The sequence below is a fragment of the Lepus europaeus genome, chromosome 13, assembly GCF_033115175.1.
Source record: "Lepus europaeus isolate LE1 chromosome 13, mLepTim1.pri, whole genome shotgun sequence".
Lineage (NCBI taxonomy): Eukaryota > Metazoa > Chordata > Mammalia > Lagomorpha > Leporidae > Lepus > Lepus europaeus.
In genome coordinates, this window is record NC_084839.1 from 33,829,217 (window position 1) to 33,850,058 (window position 20,842).

At 42.5% G+C, this 20,842-nt stretch overlaps 1 protein-coding gene across 2 annotated transcripts in view; it reads left to right on the forward strand.

Annotated features, from left to right (window-relative positions):
• Positions 1–20,842, forward strand: part of QPCT (glutaminyl-peptide cyclotransferase) — a 55,681-nt gene that overhangs the window by 23,498 nt on the left and 11,341 nt on the right. For both annotated transcript variants that reach the window (XM_062209279.1, XM_062209278.1), the window contains exons 2-3: positions 8,745–8,891; positions 14,775–15,053. In XM_062209279.1, the coding sequence (XP_062065263.1) occupies positions 8,817–8,891; positions 14,775–15,053 (354 nt within the window). In that variant the 5' untranslated portion in view covers positions 8,745–8,816. The remainder of the gene's footprint in view (positions 1–8,744; positions 8,892–14,774; positions 15,054–20,842) is intronic.

The window sequence follows — 20,842 nt, forward strand, 5'->3', positions numbered from 1 at the left end:
CCATATGGGATTCTGGTGTCGCAGGCTGTTTCTTAACCTACTATGCCACAATGCTGGCCTCCCATCATTTCACTTCTAATGTAGGATTCCCTTAAGCATTTCTTATAGGGCCAGTCTGGTAGTGATGAATTCCTTCAATTTTAGCTTGTCATTGAAAGCCTTTGTTTCTCCTTCAATTCTGAAGGATAGCTTTACTTGATATATTATTCTTGGCTGGAATTTTTTTTATTGAGGACTTTGAATGTTTTATTCCATTGTCGCCTGGTCTGTAATGTTTCTGCTGAGAAGTCTGCCATTAACCTAGCGGGGAATCCCTTATAAATGACTTGTTCCTTTTAGAACCCTCTTTTTGTCTTGTGTTTTTGACAGTTTGATTCTACCAAGACTCAGAGAGGATTTATTGTTGTTGTTGAATCCATTGAGGATCCTTTGGACTTCCTTGTCCTAAATGTCCATGTTGTTACTAAGATTTGGAAACTTCTCTGCTATTATTTATTGAATAGGTTTTCTATGACTTTCTACTTTTTCTTCTCCTGAAGCACCCGTTTGTGAATGCTTGCTTACTAATGGTGTCTCTTGAGTCTTGAAGGCTTACCTTTAAAATTTTTTCTTTTTAAAAATTGTCCAAAAAAGCATTATTTCCAAAGGCTGTATTCAAGCCCAGAAGTTTCTTCTTATGCTTGCCCAAGTCTTCTGTTAAAGTTCTTAGTTGTATTTTTAATTTAATTTGTTGAGTTCTTTAGCCCCAGAATTCTGATTTTTTAAAAATCTCTTTGCTAAATTTCTCATTCATATCATGAATTATTTTCCTAATGTCATTAAACTGCCTGTATTATCTTGTATTTACTCAGCTTACTTAAAATTATTCCTTTGTATTCTTTTCAAAAGATTTATTTATTTATTTGAAAGGCAGAGTTACAGGGGGAGTGGGGAGAAACAGAGAGAGGGACAGAGATATCTTCCATCCACTGGTTCAGTCCCCAAATGGCCATAATGGCTGGAGCTGGGCTGGTTCAAAGTCAGGAGCCAGGAACTTCTTCTGGGTCTCCCATGTGGGTGCAGGGGCCCAAGTACTTGGGCCATTCTCTGCTACTTTCCTATGCACATTAATAGGGAGCTGGATCAGAAGTGAAGCAGCCAGGCACCAAATCAACACCTAAATGGGTTACTGGTGCTACAGGTGGCAGCTTTACCTGCTATGCCATAGCACTTTCCTGTGAATTCTTTTTTTTATTATTTCAACTAAGTTTTATTTACCGAATATAAATTTCTGCAAAAAGATATGTTCCAAAAACCTTATTAAACAGAAACAAAGCCTAAATATCCTCACTTATATTTAAACAGAAATACCGATCATTCAAAGTATATGAACATAGAACACAAAATGTAGTTTTTTACTTAAGCAGTTACATGAATGAGACTGTTTTTAAGTTTCTTCATTGACAACTCCATTTTAACAATTGAACAAATTGTAGTTGAATTAACAGTAGTAAAAATGTGAAAAATTCAAATTTAAACATGAAAATATGGAACAATAAAGAAATAGCATGAAGTATTTCATTACCAAACAGATGAAAAATTTGTAAGCATTCAGATACTTTCTGAGGCATATCAAAACACCTACATGAAAGTTGCATTCATTTGAGAGATATCAATATATGTTCAGTGCCGAGACTATTTGTAGCACTTACAGCATATACAAAACAGCACTAGACTATGGTCCACATTTGAGAAGCACAGATTTATGGTTTATGCTACAATTTGCCAATTTAACATTATAGCCAATGCTGTGACAAATATTTCATATTTTTCTTCAGAAACTCAATAAGCAAGTTATCATTTAAGTATATGAAATATTTGCCATGTCTTCTTCCTTACAATATTAAATTCTAAAATTCAATACTTTGTATCATGGAAACTTTACCTGGCTGTACAAAGGCTCCCAAATACAGTATAGTCATAACATTTCTTCTTTGTAAATTCCATTAATTTATAGTTATTTTAGTACAGATAAATGCAGAACACTGCTCCAGATTATTATTCCCTTCAAAGACAGGGAAAAGTTCATTTAAAATTATTGATACACTCTTCTTCTAACACTGGGGCCAGTGCCGTGGCTCACTTGGTTAATCCTCCACCTGCGGTGCCGGCATCCCAAATGGGTGCTGGGTTCTAGTCCCAGTTGCTCTTCTTCCAGTCCGGCACCTCGGGTTCTAGTCCCAGTTGGGGCACCGGTTCTGTCCCGGTTGCTCCTCTTCCAGGCCAGCTCTCTGCTGTGGCCCGGGAGTGCAGTGGAGGATGGCCCAGGTGGTTGGGTCCTTGTACCGGCATGGGAGACCAGAAAGAAGCACCTGGCTCCTGGCTTCGGATCGGCGCAATGCTGGCCATAGCGGCCATTTGGAGAGTGAACCAATGGAAGGAAGACCTTTCTCTCTGTCTCTCTCACTGTCTATAACTCTACCTGTCAAAAAACAAAAACAAACAAACAAAAAAACCTAAGACTTAACACTATAATCACACAAATGGTATGTAATGAGAAGAAAAAAAAAAGAGATGGTTCATTATAATCAATGTCTTCTTTTTAAAAAGTTTCAAAAACAGATTGCCTTAATATGTGGCTAGATTCCCAGTAACAAGATATTCTGAAATCTAAGGAACTAAAGAAGAAAAACCAGAGTAAGTTCAATTTCCTTGCCGTTTTCCCATAAATGTTCCTATTGTTTACTTTGGATTTCCTTTGTACTTTTACTGGGAGGGAGATTTTCTGCCTTCACCTTCTTTCACAGTGATGATCATGTTTCTCTGTGTGCACATCCTTAAGCATCTTTTGTAAGGCCGATAAGTGGTGACAAATTCTTTCAATTTCTGTTTGTTATGGAAGGTCTTTATTTCACCTTCATTCATAAATGAGAGCTTTGCAAGATACCGTATTCCGGGTTGACAGTTATTTTTTCTCTTAAGACTTGGACTTTGTCTCTCCATTCTCTCCTAGCCTGTAGGGTTTCTGATGAGAAGTCAGCTGTGAGTCTATTTGGAGATCCTCTGAAAGTAATCTGGCATTTCTCTTGTGCACATTTTAGAATATTTTATTTATTTATTTTTAAAAATTCATTCATTCATTTGAAAGTCAGAGTTACACAAAGAGAGAAGGAGAGGCAGAGAGAGAGAGAGAGGTCCTCCATCTGCCGGTTCACTCCCCAGTTGGCCACAACAGCTGGAGCTGCGCTGATCCGAAGCCAGGCAGCAGGAGTTCCCTCTGGGTCTCCCTCGTGGGTGCAGGGGTCCAAGGACTTGGGCCATCCTCTACTGTTTTCCCAGGCCACAGCAGAGAGCTGGATCAGAAGTAGAGCAGTTGGGTCTCCAACCAGCTCCCATATGGGGTGCTGGCACTGCAGGTGGCGGCCTTACCTGCTATGCCACAGCACTGGCCCCTCTTTATGTTTTACTGTGGAGAGTTTTACTACAATGTGTCATGGGGGAAGATCTTTTCTGGCCATGTCTATTAGGAGTTCTATGTGCTTCCTGTACTTGGATGTACCTTTCTCCAAATTAGAGAAGTTTTTTTTTTCTCTGTAATTATTTCACTACAAAGGACTTCTAATCCATTCTCTCTTTCCATGCCTTCAGGAACTCGTAAGATCTGTATGTTGGGTTGTTTGATAGTAACCCATAAATCTCCAACACTGTTTTATAGTCTTCTGGTTTCTTCTTCTTCTTCTTCTTCTTCTTCTTCTTCTTCTTCTTCTTCTTCTTCTTTTTTTTTTTTTTTTTTGGTCTGCCTTGCTGAGTCTGTTGTTAAGGCTTTCCAACACATTTTTTTTTATTTGATCTATTGAATTTTTCAGTGTCAATATTTCATTTTGATTTCTCTTTTAAATCTCAATTTCATGGGAAAATGTTTATTCATCTCATGTATGGATTTCTTTAATTTGTGGATTTGTTTCTGATTATTTCTAAGTAATACTATGATCAATTTTTTGAATTCAGTTTCCAGCATTTCTTCAATCTCTTCATTTTCACATTCTAGTACTGAAGTGTTGTGTTCCTTTGTTGACATCATGCTGTCTTCCTTATTCTTGTTTCTTGAGTTGCTGCATTTATGAAGATGCTTTTTCTCCCCCCCGTGATAGCTTTTATCACGGGACAATGTCTCTGTGGATTAGTAGAGTGTCTGCTCTTTCAGTGTATACCCTGAGGTGTGTGCTGGGTATGGCCAGGGAACTCTATTCAGTGCTCCAGGTCGAAGGAAGTGTCCAAGGTGATACCCAAATTGGGCATGATAAATCTCTCTTTTTTTCAATTTTCAATCAGAGGGCAGGATTAATCTGCTCTGTTGGGTGTAGTCTCACACTCACCTTCTCTCCTCTAAAGAGACCAATGTCTGATTGCTAGCCCCAGTGGGTGTAATATTCATTAGCACTGCCACAAGAACCACATGAAGGATCCTTAGTCCTTGAACTGGTACCAAGGACAGTGCTTGGTGTGAGCGTGGATCCTGCAGCAATGATTGCCCCCCACCCTGGGAATCGGGGAGCCCACAGTGACTTCCCAAAGTCCACGCAGCCACAGTGTTTTCATAGGACTCCCACAGTCACCAGCACACAGCCCCCTGTCAATTCTCCTGGCCAGACTCTGGCGTCTCTGCTTGGCTGATTGCTAGGCGTGCGAACATGAGCTGGCTCTGCTGTTACATATGTCCAAAATGGGACCTGCCCTCTCTTGGCTGGTTACAGGACTCTGGTGCTGGGTGATTGGGGAGAGAGGAATGTGCTCCCATTGGGAAGTACACTGTCCCCCATAGGGCTCCAAGCTGGACTCACACCAGGATCTTCCTGCAGCTTTATTGCCAGGGTCTTGAGCTGCTGCAGTCTGGTCTCACCTCATTGTCCAAAGCTGGTGCTGAGGCTCTTGGCTACTGGAGTCCCGAGTTGTGCACTTTCACACCCTCCATGTAGATCCACAGTGTCTCTCTAATTTACATGGGGTTTCCTTTGCCATTTTCCCCCTGACTCTTCCCTGAGATTGGACTCTCTCCAGGTTTTTTTTTTTTTTTTAAAACTATATTCCCCTAGACTCCTGAATTATTATTTATTTAGTTATTTTTTTGACAGGCAGAGTGGACAGTGAGAGACAGAGAGAAAGGTCTTCCTTTGCCGTTGGTTCACCCTCCAATGGCCGCCGTGGCCGGCGCACCGCGCTGATCTGAAGCCAGGAGCCAGGTGCTTATCCTGGTCTCCCATGTGGGTGCAGGGCCCAAGCATTTGGGCCATCCTCCACTGCCTTCCTGGGCCACAGCAGAAAGCTGGCCTGGAAGAGGGGCAACCGGGATAGAATCCGGCGCCCCAACCGGGACTAGAACCCGGTGTGCTAGCCCCGCAGGCGGAGGATTAGCCTATTGAGCCGCGGCGCTGGCCTGAATTATTTTTTTAAAGTTTATTTTTTTTTTATTTGGAAGAGTCACACACACACACACACACACAGAGTCAGAGAGAGAAATCTCTTTCATGTGCTGGTTCATGTCTCAAATGCCCATGACAGCCAGGGCTGAACAAAGCCAGTAACATGGAAACTTGGAGCTCCATTTGGATCTCCCACACGGGTAGCAGGGACCCAGGTACTTGAGCCATTATCTTTTCCTTCTCAAGGTACACAATATCAGGAAGCTAGAGCAGAAGTAGAGGCAGGACTTCCCCCAGGCACTCATCTGGAATGCTGATGTCTTGAGCTGCATCTTGGCCTGCTGTACCACAATGCCCACCCCTCTTTGGAACTCTGTATCAGGAAATCATCATCAATTTCCATTTCTTTGTAGTCTGTTGCTGGAGAATTATTGTTTTCTTTTGGAGGCATTATGTTACCTTGTTTTTCCTGCTTCTTGGGTCCCTCCATTAGTTTTTGTGCACCTGGTGGATCAGTTGCTTCTAACAATTGACATTCATAGTAAAGACTTTCCACTAATGATATGGCCTAGGAGGTTGGTTGGGTGTGTCATGTTGGTTTTGGTTCCAGGTGAGTGCTTTAGTGTAGTAATCATGTAGCTTCTTCAACTGTAATCAGTGTTGGAGATGTCTGTGGGTGTGTCAGTGACCTAGGCTGAGGGGTTGTGGGATGTGACTCCCTTAGTTGGGGCAGGTTCGCTGGCAGTTCTGTGCATGGTGTACCTAGCTACAAGTGTGCAATTCATGTCAGTTACTGTGGGTCATGAAATTATGGGGCCATCCCTGTGGGCCCAGGTGAGTGTGGAAGAGAACACCTGGTAGTAGGATAGGTTACTTATCAGTGAGCGCTGCACATGGGATGGGCTGCAACAGTGTGCCCAGATGGGTCACTCATCAATGTCTGAGGACTGCAGAGGTAACCTCTGGGGATCAACCTGTTCTGGTTGCTTCCCAGGAATGAGGGTACATGGGTGGGGCCACCCCACTGTATCCTCAGCAGCAGGAGGGTAGGTGGGGGCTGCCCAACTGTTTTGTGTGGGCTTCTGAGGGCTGGACATCTCAGGGTGTATCGCTCAAATTCTTCCTGGGGCTTAGGGAGGGTGGGTAAAGCCTCTTGGCTGGCTCATAGGGATGGATCTATGGAACTATTGGGAGCAGCTGCCTCATAGGATGCTGGGTCAGTGGGATCTCAGGATGGATCCATACAGCAAGAGCCTGGGTAGCTATGGGTACACCATGGGCTGGCTTATTTCTTGGGGGCAGTGCTGTTGTGTGGAACCTAACAGCTCCCAAGCTGGGCTCAAGGCCTGTGAGGACTGCAGGGTTTTCCCACAGTAAATGCCTCAGCTGTTTATGGCATGAGTGGGTACTGCCAGGAACCTTCTTCTTCCCCTTTCCAGTCCAGCAAAGTCCCTCTTGGTTCAAGATTCGTCTTGAGAGACAGAATGGCAGGTGCTATGTGCTTGGTTCCCTTCTTTTAAAATGTCTAGCCCCCCGCTTGCCTTCCTACCTCACTCCCCAATGGGTGGGGTCTTCTTCCTTGATTTGTTGACTGAGGTTGGGGCTGAGGAGCTAAAGGCAATCCTTACACCATGTGGGGATCCCTACACTAATGTGGTTCCACAGGCACAGTCTGCAGGTACTAGCTTGAGGGTAGGGGACATAGGGTTCTGCCTAGTACTGGGTTTCAACTGGCAGATCTGGTACCAGGCCTGGTACCAAAGACTGGACTTAATTTCCCCTCTCTCCTCAAGGTGAGAGGTGTCCCTCTTCATACTAGGCTGCTTGGAGTTGAAGAGAGGTGATGTGGACGGCTGTTTCCTTCTGTCTTCTTCCATGTATCTTTTCCTGTCACTGTACTAAAGCCAGGCACTATGGTCTCTCATTGGGCTTTCCCAGCTCAGTAAAGTTAGATTGGTGTGTGAATAGCTGTGGGAAGATGATGGGTGGAGGATCTCACTCAGCCGCCATCTTGCTCTTGACTATCTTAGTTAGGTTTTTGGGCTTCATTTTAATATGTAAGTGTAGCTAGGAGTGTGAACATTAATAAAATATTTAAGTAATTGAAACTAAAGAATTAAAAAATTTTTTGTTTAGGAGGTTAAAGAATCATCAAGTGTGGCTTAAAAGAATTACAGTGATCATCTGAGTCAATGCTGTCCAGCAGAAATACGTAATGAGATGCACACATGAAGTTTTAAATTTTCTAATAGCTAAACAAGTTATAAACAAAATCAACTTTAACAGTATACTTTGTATTATTACTGTGTATTATATACTTTGCATGTTTCAAAAGTTACCATTTCAACATGTAGTCACTGTAAAAATTATGAATGAGATAGTTAGCTTTTTTTCATGTTAAGTCTTTGAAATCCAGAGTGTATATCACACTTAAACACTTGAACATCTCTGTTCAACTAGCTACATTTCAAGCCCTGGATAGTCATATGTGTATCCCGACTACCATATTGGATAATGTTGATCTAAATCAAATTCAAGTTTTTCCAGGGGAATGAGAAGGTAAGGGCCTTGGCCATGGTCGTACAACCTACAGGGGCAATCATGAAGCTTTGAGTCCAGCTTCTCTGACTGCTTTGCAGTGCTTGTTGTATCACACCACACAGCTGTTGTGAAGCAATTATGCTAACAAAGCATGTTGTTTTGTTGGCTGCAGGTTTTTAAATGTTGATTTTTTTTAAGAGTAGGGGACCAATACTTTTTAATTATTTTATAAAGCAGCGGTACAGAAAATCACTAAAAGTATAAAGGTAATAAGTATAAAATAGTAGGGGACATAGGGTTCTGCCTAGTACTGGGTTTCAACTGGCAGATCTGGTACTAGGCCTGGTACCAAAGACTGGACTTAATTTCCCCTCTCTCCTCAAGGTGAGAGGTGTCCCTCTCCATACTAGGCTGCTCGGAGTTGAGGAGAAGTGACGCGGGCAGCCGTTTCCTTCTGTCTTCTTCCACGTATCTTTTCCTGTCACCGTACTAAAGCCAGGCACTATGGTCTGTCATCTGGCTTTCCCAGCTCAGTAAAGTTAGATTGGTGTGTGAATAGCTGTGGGAAGATGATTAGATTTAAAGCATTATGCTAATTTTGCTTTCCAAATAAGTCACTGAATATTTTGCTTACCTTTCTAGATGTAAGGGATCAATTTTAAGGTTGAGCAGTTTGATTTACCTTGTGTAACATAAAATTGCTTCTTTTATTTTGAGGTTTAAAGTAATTAATTGCAAACATATTGGGGTAAGTCTTAAACATGTTATGAAATAAGTGGTTAAACAGTTTTATTTCATTCTCAGAATTATCACCAGCCAGCTATTTTGAATTCATCGACTCTTCGGCAAATTGCAGAAGGCACAAGTATTTCTGAAATGTGGCAAAATGACTTACGGCCGCTGCTGATAGAGCGATATCCAGGATCCCCTGGAAGCTATGCTGCTCGGCAGGTGAGAGCAAGCACACAGATCTAAAGGTCCCGGAATACTTGGCCTTCTCACAGTGGATGCTATTATAGCTGAAGTTCTGAGTTGTCTAAAGAAGAGATGTCCTCTTATGTGCCAAAAGAAGCAATCAAGAAAATCAAATGATATTTTGAGAGTAAATGTCTATTCTGAATTTAGTGATACATGTTCATCTACTTGAGTTTATGCATGAAATCTCTGTCTAGGCTGCATTAGACAGTGTATGAGGTCCTGAGACCTTGACTATTCCCACAACACACCCCCTGGCTCCCAACCAAATTTTGTTGGATCCTAAACACCAAACATCAACAACCTTGAATAGTTCTTTGCTGATGGTTTGGGGCCAAGAGTGAGTCATTGTTTTGTCAGGCCTTTTTTCCCTTCAGGGAAATCATTTTTTTTTTCCTTTTTAAGATTAAAAAATTATTTTTATTTATTTGAGAGGCAGAAAGACAGAGAGGGACTGATATAGATAGAGCTCTCTGAGCCACTGGCTCATTGTCCACATACTCACAAGAGCCAGGTCTGGGCCAGGCTGAAGCTTGGAGCTGGCAACTCATTCCAGGTCTCCCAGGTGGGAGAGAGCAAACCACTTATTTGACCCATTACTGTTGCTTGCTAGGGGCTGCATTAGCAGATGCTAGACTCAGGAGCTGGAGCCGAGTATTGGACACTGAAACGCTGATATGAAACATAGGCATCATCACTGTGAGGCCAAACATCCACTCTTAAGGAAATCATTTTCTCCCCAGCGGGCGAGTTAAAGCCAGAGATAAGCTGCTTTCCCCGGAGCAGTACTTCTCTGAATTCTGATTCTGAGTCACAGTAAAGATATTTCTTTTTTACATTTTGTACACAAAAATATCAACATATTTAAATCAAACAGTTTCATGAAAAAATACTCAGTACCTGCAATATACTAGGATCTTGTTAATAATTTTATCTTACTTCTTTGTTTTTAAATGCCTGCTATGACCCACTAGACTGATTTCAAGACCCACTGATTTTACTACTACAATTTAGAAGACATTGCTGTAGAGGGTTGAATAAGACATAAACTGGAAAAAAAAAAAGGCATAATCTGGGCTAGACCCTCAGTGTCTCTTTGCCTCCTATATGTCAGTCTTCCTAAGCAATCTGAAACCCTACTTCTGTATATCAGTTTTCAAACCAGCCCTATTTTCAAGGGGCAGCTTAGGAAGGAATGGCTCTGTCCCTTCATATCCTTCTCTGAGACTACTCCATCCGCTAGACAATTCAGGCAAAAGACCAGGGCACCCGCTGCTGTGCCCGGAGTGACACCTGCAAGGCCCAACTGCCCAACTCTTGGGAGTTTTCTCCTCTACCCACTGTGTGACTTCCGCCTGTCGAGTCTGGCCTAGAAAGCCATGTGTCTTTTGCCCAATTAGACTTTTATCTTCCATTTGTGTAGCTCTTGGGAATTAGATGGGGACCCTAAGACTACCTTAGTTCTTCTAAGGGTGAATGATGATGATGGTGGTAGCTGAATTCGACTGAGCACTTTTTCCAGGTTCCTTTTATTGAGTTCCTTGTGAGGATCATTTCATTCAGCATGACCACAAGACTACCCATGTGGGTACTATTATTACCCCAATCTTATGGATTAAAAAAAGAGTGGAGCTTTAGGTATCTAAATTGAGTTCCTCAAGGTTCTACCTACATGTTCTAATAAGGAAGCCAAAATCTAGACCCAAATAGATCTCTAACCTATCACTGTAGAGCTGTGGGATGTGTGCTCACTCGTCTCCAGCTGTTGATTTGCTGGTGTCCAAGTTGGAGAGTGAGGCACATTCATTTCAACAATATTGCCTGGGGCTGGCACTGTGGCACAGAAGGTTAAGCCTCTGCCTGCGGTGCTGGCATCCCATATGGGTGCTGGTTTGAGTCCTGGTTGCTCCACTTCTGATCCAGCTCCCTGCTAATGTACCTGTGAAATCAGAAGAAGATAGCCCAAGTCATGGGCCCCTGCACCCATGTGGGAGACCTGGAAGAAGCTCCTGGCTCCTGGCTTTGGCCTGGAACAGCCCTGGCCATTGTGGTCATTTGGAGAGTGAACCAGTGGATGGAAGATTAATCTCTCTGTCTCTCCTTCTCTCCATAACTCTGCCTTTCAAGTAAATCTTTATTTTAAAAGATACATATTCTTTTAAAAATTTTACTTTTTAAAATTTCCGCAATAATATTTTCCACTGCTACGTGGAAGTAGAAACAAATGAGAAATTTGTTGAGGGACTAAAGCTGGACTGCTTGAGCACACCCGGCTGATGTAGCACTAAATCCTAAAGGATGTTGACAATCTCACCTAAGAGATTCAGTTTTATAATTTTATTTAATTATTCTGCTTTTATTCAAATGTCAGAGAGTCGAAGAAACAGAGAGACGGAGAGAAATATGGAGAAAAATCTTCCATATGCTGCTTTACTCCCTAAATATCCCCAACAACCAGAGCTGAACCTAGGCAAATCCAGGGCCCCAGAACTCATTCTGGGTCTCTCATGTGTGTGACAGGGACCAAAACTACTTGAGCCATCATTACCTGCTGTCTCCTGGGGTGCAATCATCAGGAAGTTGGAATTGGGGTACAGCTGGCATTTAAATTCAGACATTCCAGTAGGGGATACAGGCACCCCAAGTGTGTCTCAACTACTACAGCAAACACCTGTCCCATCTTGGCCTCATTTTAAAGCACAGGTGCATAGTCATTGTTGATGCACAGTAACACCTAGTAATTTTAGCAGGCCTGGAGGGCCTGGCCTTTTGCTGATTAAGTCAAGGAAGCACAGTTGCCTTGGACTCCATGCCTCACGGAACATCTCCTTCCCAGGGGTGTGCTGAGAGGAGGGAGTCATTCAGGAGCCTTAGCTAGACTTGTGGTGGGAATTGATGACTAAGTTTGAAAGCCAAAAGCACAGCGATGAGAACTATTGATTTGTGACCTAGTTGGATTTTGCAGCCAATTTGATTGTTTGTAGAAGTAATTTATCTTAGTTGCTAAGATAAATAAGAAAATATTTACACTGAATTAAAAGTGCTATTTCAGGGAGAACTCTGGGGAGCATTTGCTGATTATTTTGTGGGTTTTGGTTTCAATGTAGACATCAGGAATTATGTTCAAGAACTGGTGAGTAGCTGAGAAATGAGTTTCTGTGTGTTTGTGTCTGAGCCATGCTAACAGATAACATTTTAAAAATCCCAATTCATTTGTAAGCTTGCAAGCTGCTATTGGCGTTGAAGAAGGCATTTTATGGAGTAGTTAGCTCGTCATCTGGATACCAGATGTTCTTGAGTATAAGAGAATATGCTTTTTTTTAGATGACCTTTTTTATGGAAAGATTTTTTAACAAAGTCTAGAGATAATTCATTTTCATATTCTGTAGAAATGTCTATATCTTAGATGTACAGTGATTGCTCTTCATTCAAATTACTAATGTTCTGTTACATCATTTTATACGGCCTCATTGAATCAACCCGTATTTGCTCTTGCCATCAACCCATAGTCACTGATGGCCTTCTGAGAGCAAAGCCCGGCACTAAGAGTTGTGGAGAATAATGAAACAGGAGATACAAATGTGGATTTCAAAGGGGTTGTAAGCATTTCTTCTGGAGATGTTCAAAGACAACACATGGAGGCTTTTAACCGAAAAGGAAGGGAAAAGTGCTCTGTAGGCCGAAGTCTAGTCACCACAAACTGCAAGGACTCACTAGCTGGGGATTTTTTTTTTTGGCTTTTGCAGAATTGACTGTAGAATGGGTGTTCACCCCCTGGTTAAGTTCCTCTCTCCTTGGAAGCTTCCTGCTGCAGTGTTTCCAAGGCCCTTGCCTACGTGTCATGTCACAGCTGTGAGCTGCAGGCCACACGAGACTTGGCTAGGACTGAAAATCCTGTGTTTCCTTGGGGTGAGGGGATGGGAATCTCCCATTCATTTCCACTTATTGTAAGTGATTCATTTATCATTTCAAGGTCCATCCCTTCTCAATGTTAATTGTGGGACAGTCAGTTATTTGTCATTTGACTTAAAAAACTAATTTATTAAAAAGCTCTTAAGGCAACTTACAAAGATATATACAATCTTTTTACTTTATTTTTAAAAAAGGACTATACTGAGAAAAATGAGGCTAAGGGACAACACGATGGGAAAGGATATGTGCCGCAACAGTGAATTCACCCCATGACTTCTCACACAGCAATTTTCAACTTCCTTTTTTTCCCTCTTAAAAAAAAAAAAAAACCCTTTACTTATTTGAAAGGTAGAGATAAAGACAGAGAAACAGAGATCTTCTATCCATTGGTTCACTCCCCAAATGCCCATAACAGCAAGATTAGCTATTATCACACAGGCAGGCTGAAGCTGGGATGCAGGTCCCAGTCTCTGGGTCTCCCATGTGTGCGGCAGTAATTGAAGCAACTTTAGCACTAGCAGGGTGCACGTTAGTAGGAGGCTGGAAATGCAAGCATAACTGAAACTTGAACCCAGGCTTGAACTCAAAGTAGTTTGTGGGTGTCCCAAGCAGGGTCTGAACCATTGCACCAAATGCTCACCTCCTAATTCTAGATTCTTAAAGAAGACTCTTGTAGTCCCCGAAGTGGTAGTCCTTTCTCTCTCTGCTATTTTCTTTTTTTTTTATAAAGGTTTATTTTATTTTTATTTGAAAGGCAGTTATAGACAGAAAGGGAGAGACAGAGAGGTTTTCCATCCTCTGGTTCACTCTCCAAATGGCCACAAAGGCTGGAGTTGGGCAGACCCGAAACCAGGAGCCAGGAGCTTCTTCTAGGCCTCCCACGTGGCTATAGGGGCTCAAGCACCTGGGGCATCTTCTACTGTTTTCCCAGGGCATGGCAGAGAGCCAGATCAGAAGAGGAGCAGCTGGGACACAAACCAGCCATGCTGGTGCTGCAGGTAGAGGCTTAGCCTACCATGCCACAGCGCCAGCCTCTCTATCTGCTATTTGCTCCTATATTGTGTTGCCCTTAAGACCCGAGGTAGTCAGGAGAAATAGGCAAAGAGATTCTTTTTTATTTTTCCAGCATTTCCACTGGGTATGACCCCATCTTGGATGCAGAGGGAAACCGACTTGATTTGTCATAATGGCTCAAATTTGCTAATTGATTCCTACAGCAGGCAGGGACCTCAACCACCCCATTTTTATGGAATCTTTCTGCATTACCCTTAGCAGGTAGGCACCAGGATCTTTTGTTAGTGTTCATTCCTTAGAAAGCGTTTGCAGGACGTGGGCACAGCTATGTACTTGGAACAAAAGGAGCTATCTTTTGCAATTCTCTCCCTCGAAGAGCTTTAAGTAGAGACCTGAGAACTCAGGTGGATCTGCTTTCTCAGTCATATCTTCTTAGCCTCCTAGAGATATTGAAAGTGGAATTTAATGCTTCTAAACTGGGTATCTATCTCCTGACTTGCAGACATGTCTACAGTATATTGTACGGTAGAAAAAACAAGGGACAGAGTAATGCATAAAGTGGGATTCTTTTCCTACTAAAAACTGAACATCCTTCTGCTAAATATATGTGTTTGTGTGCTAGTGTAAATTTGTACAAGCAAGGTGAAGGTACATGGAAAGAGCTACACCAAACTATTAATGTTGCTTAATATTGACAATTGGTTGGGGTTGATTGGTCGGGATAAGCTTAGGTGAGAGAAATGATTAGCTTGTCCTTTAAATGGGGAAATTGCTATTAATTAGAGTAGTAATTAGTAGCAATATTATAGCTGTTAATACAATAAACATATATTGAAATTATAACTTAAAGTCTTCACATACATTTTAAAAACCTGGTTAACAAATGAAAACTGTTGCCTTAGATGTGATTTTTTTTTTTTTTTTTTGGGCCAGCACATCATGCAGCGAATTCAGAGACTTCAGGCTGACTGGGTCTTGGAAGTGGACACCTTCTTGAGTAACACGCCCTATGGGATCCGGTCTTTCTCAAATATCATCAGCACCCTGAATCCCACTATTAAGCGACACTTGGTCCTCGCCTGCCACTATGACTCCAAGTATTTTCCCCGCTGGGACAACAGAGTGTTTGTGGGAGCCACGGATTCAGCCGTGCCGTGCGCGATGATGCTGGAACTTGCCCGTGCCTTAGACAAACAACTCCTTTCCTTGAAGGTATCTCTTTTCCCCCTGTTGATTCCTAGAATAACATAGATTAGCAGTAACTCAAAGTGAATTCTAGAATCCTTGAGGGGAGTGAGAAGGGCACTTAGAAATGGAAACTTAGGGTACATTTTTGCTCTAATTTGTTGCAAATGGCATGAGATTGATTGAATATGAATTGGAATACTGTTCAATTTGAATGTGAGCCATGGGCAACAAACCTAAGACACATGTATTACCTTCACCAATTGGAACCTGGCTTTTCAGCCTTGGGTACAAATTAAAATAAATGCAAACTTTCTTTGCAAAAGATGAAGAAGGAGGAAGGTTGCATGGACATAAATATGAAAACTGTGCTTTATAATAAACTATGTTTATTTTTTCTTGTTTATACAGCCATGAAACATCACAGTCTTCTGATGTGAGAAGTGGTGGTGTTGGCTCTTGGGTGGGAGGAAGGAGGGAGCTGCAGCGAAGTGGAGAGTGGGTAATTCAGACATATCTAGATGGAAAGCATGAAGCAGAAATGCACTATTGTTATTATCTGTGAATCTCGGCTCAATTCATGTAGCAGAGCAGAGCTTTTGTTGTGCTCTCAGCTCAAAATACTTTTGGGACTCTCAGATGTTATTTCAGCCTGCGTTCTTAAGAGTATATTGGAAAAAAGTGCTAAACCAGATGAAGACATTTTGTTCTGATATCACTCAGAACCAAGTAAACACAACCAAGCCAAAAAAAAAAAAAAAATTGTTCACAGGCCAAAAAAAAAAAAAAAAAAAAAAAGCCTTATCTCCTGGTTTGGAGCTTTATGAAGGGTCCAGCTTTTGATACAATGTGAGTAAAGAAGTAAAAGATAAATCTTGTAATGGAAGGAATAGAGATATTTGGTTCCATTTTTGCTGGATATTCGGAACCTGAAGATAGCAAGAGTTGTTTATCCCCTCTCAGTATCCGTTTTGCTGTTTTTGCTTTTGTTTTGCTTTCTGAACCTACTATAACGCTTTGTCCCATGCCCTGTCCTGCTTTTAACTTGCACTCTTTCCCAACAATGGGGTGAGAGTGAGGAAGCTGATATAAAAGTTTGATTTTTCAAATTTGTATTTCTGGTCTAAGGACTTGAACTGCAATGGTGTGTAATGTAATGGCACAGTTCTCTGTAGTGAGTCTGATTTCTTTGTGAATTCCTGTCCTTTTTCCATATAGCTCATGCCTACTTTTGGTAACCAGGAATAGAAAAGGCAGAATGAGTTGTTGGATAGGGCTCCTCATGAAAAATTTGAGTCAGCATATTCAAGGGTATGTCAAACAATTTATGGAAAATATAATTAAAAGAGAAGTTTATTTTGGTGCAAGAAGATTTTTAAATTCATGCATAGTTTTTTTCATAATATGAATTTCCCACTCACATTTTGAAGACCACTTGTAGGCAACAAACCAAAATAAACTTGTCTTTTTAATTCCATTTTTCCACCATCTTTTTGAAGTTCCATGGTATATTCTCTGAATTACCTTTTTCTAATAGAGGTAAGTGGTGGAGTTTTTAAAAAGAGCTGTGTTTAATGCAAGCTGTGAAGGTATCATATTGATTCTTCCAGTTCTGTTTTTATCTAAATCTATATGAAGGTGTTGTTTTACGTCCTTCAGCGGTCATAGATTGTATAAGTGGTGGCGGGGAGTAGCCTGGGAGAAGGCTGGGTGGCCAGCTGTATCATTGGTCTAACTCTTGGTCCTCTCTCTGATAATAGCTTTAGAGTTACACATCCACCTCCTTGGCCTCGTAACTGCTGTGGCCGTCCACCGTGGCCAGGTGTACTTCCTTATCCCTTGAGTCTGAAGTCCCTTTGCCCAGGTGTGTTAGTAGTGACATGAGCAGAGGCTGCAAGTATGCTTCCTGTCTTATGTCTTTGTCGACACCGTGAGAAGGGCACGCCCCGGCTGGCTTGCCAGTCCCGGAGGAGGGTAAGAGATGTGGAGCAGAGTCAGCCTTGCTGACTTCAGGGTGAAGGAAAACCAGTCCAGCCATCTGGAGGCCACATACATTATTGCTGTTTTAAGTCACTGAGTTTGGGGTGGTTTGTTATACCTCCTTACTTGTGGCGTCAGCTAACTAATACAACGGAAGCTAATCCATTGACTTGTGACCTTGGTAACTGGGCTTTTATAGCATGAAGACCTTCACAAATCAGGCTACACAGACTCCTTGTTCTTTTTTTTTTTTTTTTAAGATTATTTATTTATTTATTTATAAGGCATAGTTACAGAAAGGCAGAGGCAGAGAGAGAGGGAGAGAGACAGAGACAGAGAGAGGTCTTCCATCTGCTGGTTCACTCTCCAGATGGCTACAATGGCTGGAGCTGTGATCTGAAGCCAGGAGCCAGGAGCTTCTTCCAGGTCTCCCTTGGGTACAGGGGCCCAAGGACTTGGGTCATCTTCTACTGCTTTCCCAGGTCATAGCAGAGAGCTGGATCAGAAGTATAGTAGCCGAGACTCAAACCAGGACTCATATGGGATGCCAGCACTGTAGGCAGTGGCTTAACCTGCTACACCACTGTGCCAGCCCTCACAGACTCTTCTAACTCCCAGGTAAGAGTCTGAGTTACTAGAAACTAAATGCCATGGTTATTTTTCTGCCAGTGATGAAAAGCAGAAAAGAGAGGAGTTTGCCCCTTGGGACTCTCAGGATTAGTGTCCACAATACTCCACTTCTCGAAAATGAAGTAGCATGAAGAATATTGAATGAAAATAGGTTAGTGTACCAATCATTGGGGTCACTAAGCTGTGGAAATTTCAGTAAGTCTCTCGAATCTTCAAGCCTGCCGACGATGAACACTATTTCTTTTTGCTGTGCTCTGAGCTTGAGCAGAGTGCCTTGGTCTCAAGCAGTCTTATTCTGCCCTTGTGTGTGTGTGTGGTTATGCTGTCTGATTTGGAGCCAGAAATTTGGAGCTAGTCAAAGCCCTTCAAACAACTAGAAGTTAGAATGTCTCTGCTTAAGTATGTACCTTAAACCTTTTGCTAAAGAGATCTATTTAATTACTCAAGGCTTATTAAGCTCTGAGTATATATATATATATATATATATATATATATATATTGCACAAACACATCATTTGCTTAATGCTATCAGGAGTTATGGTAGATTCAGAGTAAAATAAATTTTTTCTTGTGTCTGATTAAGCAGCAATATATATTTTTAAATATTTATGTATTTATTTGAAAGTCAGAGTTACAAAGAGCAGGGAAGAGAGAGGGAGAGAGACAGAGAGATTTTCCACCTGCTGGTTCACTCCCTAGATGGCTGTAATGGCCAGGGCTGGGCCAGGCCAAAGTCAGGCGCCTGGGGCTTCACATGGGTTGCAGTGGTCCATGTACTTGGACCATTTTCTTCTGCTTTCCCTGCACTAGCAGGGAGCTGGATCAGAAGTGTAGCAGCTGGGACTCAAACTGGCCACCCATATGGAATGCTGGAGTCATGAGCAGTGGCTTTAACCACTATGCCACACCGACCCCAGGAATATATTTTTTTAAAAAAGATTTATTTATGTATTTGAAAGGCAGAGTGACAGAAACTCTGAGAGAGGGAGAGACAGAAATAGAGATCTTCAATCTTCTGGTCCATTCCCCATATGGCTGCAATAGCTAGGGCTGGGCCAGGTTGAAGCCAGGAGTTTGGAACTCCATTCGAGTCTCCTACATGAGCCGCAGGGCCCAAATACTTGGGCCATCTTCCCCTGCTTTTCCAGGTGCATTAGCTGGGAGTTCGGTGGGAAGTGGAACAACTGGGACTTGAACTGATGCTCATATGGGATGCGGGTATCACAGGCAGTGGCTGAACCTGCTGCACCAAAACACGAGCCTAAGCATCAATATTAAGACAATTGAAATGATTGGCATACAAAAATAACTTAGTTTTCAGACAATAAAGGCATTTTTCACTTTCTTATAAAACCAGTCTAATCACAAAAATTCCATCTTTGAACAATCTAGGGAACATTTGTTAATGGGAACCACAAATGAAGACACAGATGGATGGAGACACGGAAAATGACGTCAGGAGGGGAGAAGTCATATATCCCTGAGAGGGAAAGGAAGTGGAAGAAGCCATCTAGTCCTCTGAGAAAATCCTGGCAAGGCTCAAGATTGGCATATGCTATGCTTAGGAAGGCAGAGGTGAGGTAGAGAGCTGGACCAGAGAGTGTAGGTCTGTAGTAGGAGCTCTTAGATACAGATTCCCACCCCACACCTGGCAGGTAGGCTAGTGTGCCAACTGTACCTCACCAGGAGGTGAGAGGGCATTTTCCTAGGGAAACTGAACCAGGGAGTTTCTGGACTTGGGGATGTCAGTTGTCAGGAGGGCAGTAATGAAGTGCCCTCCACGTCCCCATTTCCAGCACCAGAAAGCCAGCAGCCAACGTCCGCTCATGTGATAGAAAACTTGAGGATCCGGGACAGGATCGGTGTCCCGGTTGCCCCTCTTCCAGGCCAGCTCTCTGCTGTGGCCAGGGAGTGCAGTGGAGGATGGCCCAAGTGTTTGGGCTCTGCACCCCAGGGGAGACCAGGATAAGCACCTGGCTCCTGCCATCGGAACAGCGCGGTGCGCCGGCCGCAGCGCGCTACCGCGGCGGCCATTGGAGGGTGAACCAACGGCAAAAGGAAGACCTTTCTCTCTGTCTCTCTCTCACTGTCCACTCTGCCTGTCAAAAAAAAAAAAATTTAATAAAAAAAAAAAAAAAGAAAAGAAAACTTGAGGATCCTTCTCCGGAGAATGTGGACTGTCCCTCAAGAAGAAAACAACACACCAACAGTGGCACTGGGGGATTCTCAAGCTAAACACTGACTTGGCACCAGATTTCTCTATTAAAGCTAGAATTTGCATCTCTAAAACCATGTTTTAGTGCCTCATTCTTTAACTTGAATGAGTACAAGGACCAGACATTTGAGGACAGTCTCCAGTATGAAAGAAAGAAAGCAAAATAAATAAAATAGATTGAAAAATGAAGTTGGAGAAGATAGAGTCCTAGGGGTACATGAAGGGCACTATTTTTTAAATATCCTTTTATTTATTTATTTTGACAGGTAGAGTTATAGACAGTGAGAGAGAGAGACAGAGAGAAAGGTCTTCCTTCCATTGGTTCACTCCCCAAATGGCCGCTATGGCCGGCGCTGCACCAGTCTGAAGCCAGGAGCCAGGAACCTCTTCCTGGTCTCCCATGCGGGTGCAGGGCCCAAGCACTTGGGCCATCCTCCACTGCCCTCCCGGGCCACAGCAGAGAGCTGGACTGGAAGAGGGGCAGCCGGGACTAGAACCCGGTGCCCATATGGGGTGCTGGCGCTGCAGGCGGAGGAATAACCAAGTGAGCCACGGCGCCGGCCCCTAATATCCTTAAAAGGAGTTATAAACATGAAACAAACCAGAATGCTGCAACAGAGTAATCATAGAATAAGAGAGAGCTCTTGGAAATAAAAGCAAATATTAGTAAAATATAACTTGTACTAAAGCAGGAGAAATATATTTTTTAGAAAGAGGAAAACAAACAAACAAACAAAGAGAAATGATTATTGCTTCTGGTAAGTAGATCATCCCAGGAACTGTAATAGTCATGTAAGGAGGACTAAAACTGAGAATGGCCTTAGACTTCTCAGCACAAACCTTGGGGGCTAGAAAACAAGGAGACTGTACCTTCAACACTGAAGAAATTTACAACCCAGGATCCTCATTCTCAGTCTAGTTGAATTTGGGAACAGAATGAAGATGTTATCCGATGTGTGAAGTCCCAACAGGATTCATTCTTATATGCTGT